Source organism: Hyla sarda, chromosome 5 (genome assembly GCF_029499605.1).
Source record: "Hyla sarda isolate aHylSar1 chromosome 5, aHylSar1.hap1, whole genome shotgun sequence".
Taxonomy (NCBI): domain Eukaryota; kingdom Metazoa; phylum Chordata; class Amphibia; order Anura; family Hylidae; genus Hyla; species Hyla sarda.
The window spans coordinates 380352841-380361987 of NC_079193.1; the positions used below are offsets into that span (position 1 = coordinate 380352841).

The 9147-nt window shown below is 40.5% G+C and overlaps 1 protein-coding gene across 1 annotated transcript; it reads right to left on the reverse strand.

Annotated features, from left to right (window-relative positions):
• Positions 1–1172: 1172 nt before the first annotated feature.
• Positions 1173–8960, reverse strand: EXOSC4 (exosome component 4). The gene is made up of 3 exons (XM_056522875.1): positions 8738–8960; positions 8333–8539; positions 1173–1656 (listed from the first exon to the last, which is right to left on the reverse strand). The coding sequence occupies exons 1-3, from the start codon at positions 8906–8908 to the stop codon at positions 1285–1287; spliced, it is 750 nt and encodes a 249-aa protein (XP_056378850.1). The 5' UTR covers positions 8909–8960; the 3' UTR covers positions 1173–1284.
• Positions 8961–9147: the final 187 nt, after the last annotated feature.

A 9147-nucleotide genomic window follows, 5' to 3' on the forward strand; every position in this document is an offset into this window, starting at 1 on the left:
ACTGCTTTATATGATATTATACGGCTGTCAGACCATGCTGGGAGTAGTAGTTTAGCAACAGCTGGAGGGGCCCTGGTTGGGAAACACTATAATAGAATTTAGAGGACACTTTATATACAATAATGGAGACTGGGTCTTTAAATAAAACCGACTAAGGCTGGGTTCACACCACGTTTTGTTAAATACGGTTCCCGTATACGGCTGGGAGGAGAGGGGGGCGGGGCTTAATCGCGGCGCCCGCACTCAGCCGTATTCGGCAACCGTATTTAATGCATGTCTATGAGCCGACCGGAGTGAACCGCAGCCTCCGGTCGGCTTCGTTTTCGGCCGTATGCGGTTTCCCGACCGTAGCCAAAAAACGCGGTCGACCACGTTTTTGCCTGCGGTCGGGAAACCGCATACGGCCGAAAACGAAGCCAACCGGAGGCTGCGGTTCACTCCGGTCGGCTCATAGACTTGCATTAAATACGGTTCCTGAATACGGCTGAGTGCGGACGCCACGATTAAGCCCCGCCCCCCCCTCCTCCCAGCCGTATACGGGAACCGTATTTAACAAAACGTGGTGTGAACCCAGCCTTATATTCTTGCCGAAATTTCCCATTTAAGGATGGGTTCACACCACGATTTTTCTATACAGTTTTTGGATACGTATTTTTTTTTTTTTAAACCGTATGCAACCGTACAGCAAACCGTGGCCATAGACTTTCCATTCAAAACCTTATGCACCATATTGTATACGGTTGTATCCGTTTTTCAAACCATACTGTTTTTTACTTTTTTTTTTCTGGACAGAAAACTGTGGCCTACCACGGTTTTTGGTCCGGGTGAAAAACCGTATTCAACCGTATAAGTTTTTTCTTTTTAACATGGGAGTCAATGGGAACCGGACAAACCTGTATGTGAGGTTACATTCGGTTTGCACCGTACGGTTTTTGACTTTGCACAGTTTTTTTTCTTGGAATTTCAATCAAACAAGTGAAACTTAATTCATAATGGAGTGAAAAGTTCAAAACGTATACAGTTTTTTTCTTAAAAGAAACTGATGCAACCGGACATAATTTTTCAACCGTATACAGATAAAACTGTATTGCAAAAACGTGGTGTGAACCCACCCCAACTGTGATGAAGAATATGGACAGGACTCTTCTTTACTATGAGAAAAAAAAAAAAAAAAACGTTATTTTTATTTTATTAACCCAAAAACATAGAAAAATATAGCAATCAGAGTCCAAACTTCTCTGGGCCTTGTCGGTGTTTACAGTGGCCCTCTAGAAGAGTCACAAACTATGCGGACCCCCGATCTCCCACCAGAGCGGAGACTTCCTGTAAGTGGTCGCGCACCACCTGCTCCAGCACGGCGTACACGTCCTTACAAGCCTTGCTGGCGGCATCGATCACGCGCTCCAGGTGATCCTCGTGTAGCCGCGAGTTCATCTCCAGCAACGCGATCTGATCAGATTTAGGCAACAGGGCTAAAGCTAATTGGGGTCCTCCCGCCGACTCCTCGACGTAACTCAGGTCCGCCAGCGGCGTGTCCTCGATGAATCCGGCAGAGCTGGCGCACACGTAGTCTCGCATGGGGATGCCGGCGTCGATGACTGCAAGGGTGGCTGCATTCACACATGTGCAGTAATTGCCTCCGTCTGCCTGCAGGATCTGAAATGAGAAAAAGAAATTACTTATATGAAGGTATAGTGCGGATTATTATATAGTATAGTGCGGATAATTATATATTATTATGTATAGTGCGGATTATTATATAGTATAGTGCGGATTATTATATAGTATAGTGTGATTATTATATATTATAATGTATAGTGCGTATTATATATAGTATAGTGCGGATTATATAGTATAGTGCGGATTATATAGTATAGTGCGGATTCTATAGTATAGTGCGGATTATATAGTATAGTGCGGATTATTATATATTATAAGGTATAGTGCGGATTATATAGTATAGTGCAGATTATATAGTATAGTGTGATTATACAGTATAGTGCGGATTATTATATATTATAAGGTATAGTGCGGATTATATAGTATAGTGCAGATTATATAGTATAGTGCGGATTATATAGTATAGTGCGGATTATATAGTATAGTGCGGATTATATAGTATAGTGCGGATTATTATATATTATAAGGTATAGTGCGGATTATATAGTATAGTGTGATTATACAGTATAGTGCGGATTATTATATATTATAAGGTATAGTGCGGATTATATAGTATAGTGCGGATTATATAGTATAGTGCAGATTATATAGTATAGTGCGGATTATATAGTATAGTGTGATTATACAGTATAGTGCGGATTATATAGTATAGTGCGGATTATATAGTATAGTGTGATTATACAGTATAGTGCGGATTATTATATATTATAAGGTATAGTGCGGATTATATAGTATAGTGCAGATTATATAGTATAGTGCAGATTATATAGTATAGTGCGGATTATATAGTATAGTGCGGATTATATAGTATAGTGCGGATTATATAGTATAGTGCGGATTATATAGTATAGTGCGGATTATATAGTATAGTGCGGATAATTATATATTATAATGTATAGTGCGGATTATAAGGTATAGTGCAGATTATATAGTATAGTGTGATTATTATATATTATAATGTATAGTGCGTATTATATATAGTATAGTGCGGATTATATAGTATAGTGCGGATTATTATATATTAAAATATATAGTGCAGATTATTATATAGTATAGGACGGATTTTTATATATTATAAGGTATAGTGCGGATTATTATATATTATAAAGTATAGCGCGTATTATATATTATAAAGTATGGTGTGTATTATTATACATTAAAAAGTATAGTGCGGATTATTATATATTATAAGGTATAGTGCGGATTATTCTACATGGTAGGCCATTTCTATGGATACACCTTAATAAAATGGGAATGGTTGGTGATAACTTCCTGTTTGTGGCACATCACTATATGTGAGGGGGGAAACTTTTCAAGATGGGTGGTGACCATGGCAGCCATTTTGAAGTCGGCCATTTTGAATCCAACTTTAGTTTTTTCAATAGGAAGAGGGTCATGTGACACATCAAACTTATTGGGAATTTCACAAGAAAAACAATTATGTGCTTGGTTTTAACGTCACTTTATTCTTTCATGAGTTATTTTAAGTTTCTGACCACTTATAAAATGTGTTCAATGTGCTGCCCATTGTTTTGGATTGTCAATGCAACCCTCTTCTCTATATACTGCTATATACTACTATATACACCACAGGAGAAATGCTAGCACAGGCTTCCAGTATCCGTATACACTGCTATATACTACTATATACACCGCAGGAGAAATGCTAGCACAGGCTTCCAGTATCCGTATACACTGCTATATACTACTATATACACTGCAGGAGAAATGCTAGCACAGGCTTCCAGTATCCGCATACTCTGCTATATACTACTATATACACGGCAAAAGAAATGCTAGCACAGGCTTCCAGTATCCGTATACACTGCTATATACTACTATATACACCGCAGAAGAAATGCTAGCACAGGCTTCCAGTATCCGTATACACTGCTATATACACCGCAGAAGAAATGCTAGCACAGGCTTCCAGTATCCGTATACACTGCTATATACTACTATATACATCGCAGGAGAAATGCTAGCACAGGCTTCCAGTATCTGTATACACTGCTATATACTACTATATACACCGCAGGAGAAATGCCAGCACAGGCTTCCAGTATCTGTATACACTGCTATATACTACTATATACACCGCAGGAGAAATGCTAGCACAGGCTTCCAGTATCCGTAGTTTCAGGTGCTGTAGATTGGGCAAAACAAAAATTGGAACAGGACCCTCAGTTTACGCAGAAGATTTTGTTAACAAATAAAACCAGCGCTATTGGTCTGACACTAACCCACATTGGATAGATCCCTCCAAGACTGTTGAACACAAACATTGATGGTCTGGTGTGGTATATGGGGTACAAAGATAGTGGGGCCATTCTTCATCAATGGAAACCTCAAGGCCACTGGATATGTGAAATTGCTCCATGATGATGTGTTTCCCTCTTTATGCACTGAAGCTGCACGTTCCCTGAGTTTTTCCGGCAAGATGGTGACCACCACATTATGGGTGTCAGGTCCGAGCATTACTAGATGAACAGTTTCCTGGAAAGTGGATTGGTCGTCGTGGGCCAGTTGAATGGCCCCCGAAGGTCTCCCGATCTGACCCCCTATCTTTGGGGTCATCTGAAGGCAATTGTCTATGCTGTGAAGATACGAGATGTGCAGCACCTGAAACTACGGATACTGGAAGCCTGTGCTAGCATTTCTCCTGCGGTGTATATAGTAGTATATAGCAGGGTATACGGATACTGGAAGCCTGTGCTAGCATTTCTCCTGCGGTGTATATAGTAGTATATAGCAGCGTATACGGATACTGGAAGCCTGTGCTAGCATTTCTCCTGCGGTGTATATAGTAGTATATATGGGTACTGGAAGCCTGTGCTAGCATTTCTCCTGCGGTGTATATAATAGTATATAGCAGTGTATATGGATACTGGAGGCCTGTGCTAGCATTTCTCCTGTGGTGTATATAGTAGTATATAGCAGCGTATACGGATACTGGAAGCCTGTGCTAGCATTTCTCCTGCGGTGTATATAGTAGTATATATGGGTACTGGAAGCCTGTGCTAGCATTTCTCCTACGGTGTATATAGTAGTATATAGCAGTGTATATGGATACTGGAAGCCTGTGCTAGCATTTCTCCTGTGGTGTATATAGTAGTATATATCAGTGTATACTGAAAGCCTGTGCTAGCATTTCTCCTGCGGTGTATATAGTAGTATATAGCAGTGTATACAGATACTGGAAGCCTGTGCTAGCATCTCTCCTGCAGTGTATATAGTAGTATATAGCAGTATATAGAGAAGAGGGCTGCATTGACAATCCAACACAATGGGCAGCACATTGAACACATTTTATAAGAGGTCAGAAACTTGTAAATAACTCATGAAAGAATAAAGTTACGTTAAAACCAAGCGCATCATTTTTTTCTTGTGAAATTCCCAATAAGTTTTATGTCACATGACCCTCTTCCTATTGAAAAAACAAAAGTTGGATTCAAAATGGCCGACTTCAAAATGGCCGACATGGTCACCACCCAACTTGAAAAGTTTCCCCCCTTCACATATACTAATGGGCCACAAACAGGAAGTTATCACCAACCATTCCCATTGTATATAAGGTGTATCCATAGAAATGGCGCACCCTGTATAGAGTATATAGGGTGTATATAAGGTGTATCCATAGAAATGGCGCACTGTATAGAGTATATAGGGTGTACATAAGGTGTATCCATAGAAATGGCGCACTGTATAGAGTATATAGGGTGTATATAAGGTGTATCCATAGAAATGGTGCACTGTATAGAGTATATAGGGTGTATATAAGGTGTATCCATAGAAATGGTGCACTGTATAGAGTATATAGGGTGTATATAAGGTGTATCCTATAAATGGCGCACTGTATAGAGTATATAGGGTGTATATAAGGTGTATCCATAGAAATGGCGCACCCTGTATAGAGTATATAGAGTGTATATAAGGTGTATCCATAGAAATGGCGCACCCTGTATAGAGTATATAGGGTGTATATAAGGTGTATCCATAGAAATTGCGCACTGTATAGAGTATATAGGGTGTATATAAGGTGTATCCATATAAATGGCGCACCCTGTATAGAGTATATAGGGTGTATATAAGGTGTATCCATAGAAATGGCGCACTGTATAGAGTATATAGGGTGTATATAAGGTGTATCCATAGAAATGGCGCACTGTATAGAGTATATAGGGTGTATATAAGGTGTATCCATAGAAATGACGCACTGTATAGAGTATATAGGGTGTATATAAGGTGTATCTATAGAAATGGCGCACCCTGTATAGAGTATATAGAGTGTATATAAGGTGTATCCATAGAAATGGCGCACCCTGTATAGAGTATATAGGGTGTATATAAGGTGTATCCATAGAAATGGCGCACTGTATAGAGTATATAGGGTGTATATAAGGTGTATCCATATAAATGGCGCACTGTATAGAGTATATAGGGTGTATATAAGGTGTATCCATATAAATGGCGCACTGTATAGAGTATATAGGGTGTATATAAGGTGTATCCATATAAATGGTGCACCCTGTATAGAGTATATAGGGTGTATATAAGGTGTATCCATAGAAATGGTGCACCCTGTATAGAGTATATAGGGTGTATATAAGGTGTATCCATAGAAATGGTGCACTGTATAGAGTATATAGGGTGTATATAAGGTGTATCCATAGAAATGGTGCACTGTATAGAGTATATAGGGTGTATATAAGGTGTATCCATAGAAATGGCGCACTGTATAGAGTATATAGGGTGTATATATGGTGTATCCATAGAAATGGCGCACTGTATAGAGTATATAGGGTGTATATAAGGTGTATCCATAGAAATTGCGCACTGTATAGAGTATATAGGGTGTATATAAGGTGTATCCATAGAAATGGCGCACTGTATAGAGTATATAGGGTGTATATAAGGTGTATCCATAGAAATGGTGCACTGTATAGAGTATATAGGGTGTATATAAGGTGTATCCATAGAAATGGCGCACCCTGTATAGGAGTATATAGGGTGTATATAAGGTGTATCCATAGAAATGGCGCACTGTATAGAGTATATAGGGTGTATATAAGGTGTATCCATAGAAATGGCGCACTGTATAGAGTATATAGGGTGTATATAAGGTGTATCCATAGAAATGGCGCACTGTATAGAGTATATAGGGTGTATATAAGGTGTATCCATAGAAATGGCGCACTGTATAGAGTATATAGGGTGTATATAAGGTGTATCCATAGAAATGGCGCACTGTATAGAGTATATAGGGTGTATATAAGGTGTATCCATAGAAATGGCGCACTGTATAGAGTATATAGGGTGTATATAAGGTGTATCCATAGAAATGGCGCACCCTGTATGTTATACCGCCGATTATTCTATATATTATATACAGCAGATTATTATATATACTATAAAGTATACTGCAGATTACTATTTATTATAAGGTGTACTGGAGGAGCAGAGTGCTCTAGGATATAGTCTGTATGGTCGGGTTCACACTGCAATTTTCTTTCCGTTTTTACTGTATATGATTTGTACATCTCATATATATATATATATATACAGACGCTCCTGTACAACATAACTCGTATTCCAATTACTTACATTATAAATATATACGTTTTCTGGGCACACAATAGCGTAGTTGACTCCTTTTTTTTTTTTTGCATACAGTAAAATTAAATGTACAGTGGTCCCTCAAGTTACAATATTAATTGGTTCCAGGACGACCATTGTATGTTGAAACCATTGTATGTTGAGACCAGAACTCTATGGAAACCTGGTAATTGGTTCTAAAGGCAACAAAATGTCATCCAAAAATAGGAAAAAGTGAGGATTAAATAAAAATAAGTAGATAACTAATATAGATTAAGCAAATCCTGATATATAAAAGTAAGAAAGATCTGCTGGGAGCTGTAATCACTGTCTATTTCAGTGTTTCTCAACCAGGGAGCCTCCAGCTGTTGCAAAACTACAACTCCCAGCATGCCCGGACAGCCAAAGGCTGTCCGGGTATGCTGGGAGTTGTAGTTTTGCAACAGCTGGGGCCACCCTGCTTGGGAAACACTGGTCCATGTAGAGGAAAGGAGCTTCTTTGCGGTCCTGTACAGAACACAGTGTCCTAAAAAAGTAACATGGAGCCGCCTTCACCAGGTATCCAAAAGAGCAGGTAACCCTGGTACAGGAAGTGTGTACAGAACATGTAATACCAGACACCAGTCAGTGCATGCACTTCAGTAATACAGGGGTTTTACCAGTGAATGCCCATTTTGATTGGTTGGTTCTTCCAGCCATTGACAGGTATCACAGATCTGGACTGTAGGTAGCATTGTATGTTGAGTCTGGTTTCAACTTACGATGGTCCAGAAAAGACCATTGTATGTTGAAACTATTGTATGTTGAGACCATTGTAAGTTGAGGGATCACTGTACTGTAAAAGCAAAAATGCAGTGTAAACTCGGCCTAACCATGGTAGGAGAGATTTATAAATGTGCATTTACAAATGTTCTGGAACAGTGTTACCCAACCAGTGTGCCTCCAGCTGTTGCAAAAACTACACCTCCCAGCATGCCCGGACAGCCAAAGTCTGTCCGGGCATGCTGGGAGTTGTAGTTTTTGCGACACCATTGTAGTTGTGCAATACCATCCTCACCTGTACATAGATATCTATCTGAGAGCGCGGGTACAGCTGGGTCAGGATGGCGGCTTCGAACGTCTGCTTCAGGTGCAGGGTCATCTCGGTGGATTTGCGGTCTCCGTGTGGCCGCCGTTTCCTTTCGCCGGTGCTGAAGGTGGCCATACTGTACTGGCAGTTCACCATGGCACGATCGTGGAGGGTTTTGGCACGAGATCCTCGGATCTGAAAGGAAGAAAAGTGCAGGATGGGGTTAATGTCAGCGGGACAGAATGTCAATAAAGCTTCACTTTGTATAGAGAAAAGTTGAGTCTTTGTTCCCCATAGCAACCAGTCACAAGGTAGCTTTCATTTTCATTTTCATCAGCAGAATACAATATGAAAGCTGCGCTGTGATTGGTTGCCATAGACAGGGGCCCTCACCTCATGGGGCCCGTACACTACGGCCAGCGCCTTGGTGTTCCCTTGCTCGATATAAGCCGAGCCATCGGCCTGAGCGAACACTCCCATCCGGGCCTGGATCTTACGCAGCTCCCCGGCCTTCCGCCCGTCCACACGGTATCCCTGATCTGACAGCAGCTCCAGCCCGGCCATCCTGCAGCATGTGTGAGAGCAGAGGGATGAAGGACCTGCGTGATGTCATCAACATGTGATCAGTCACATGGGTGGGAGGAGCCTAAACACACTGCTCTGAACTGAACACTGTATATACAGCTCTGAAATAGACTATATACACAGCTCTGCACTATACACTGTACAGTATATATACACAGCTCTGCACTATACACTGTACAGTATATATACACAGCTCTGCACTATACACTATATATACA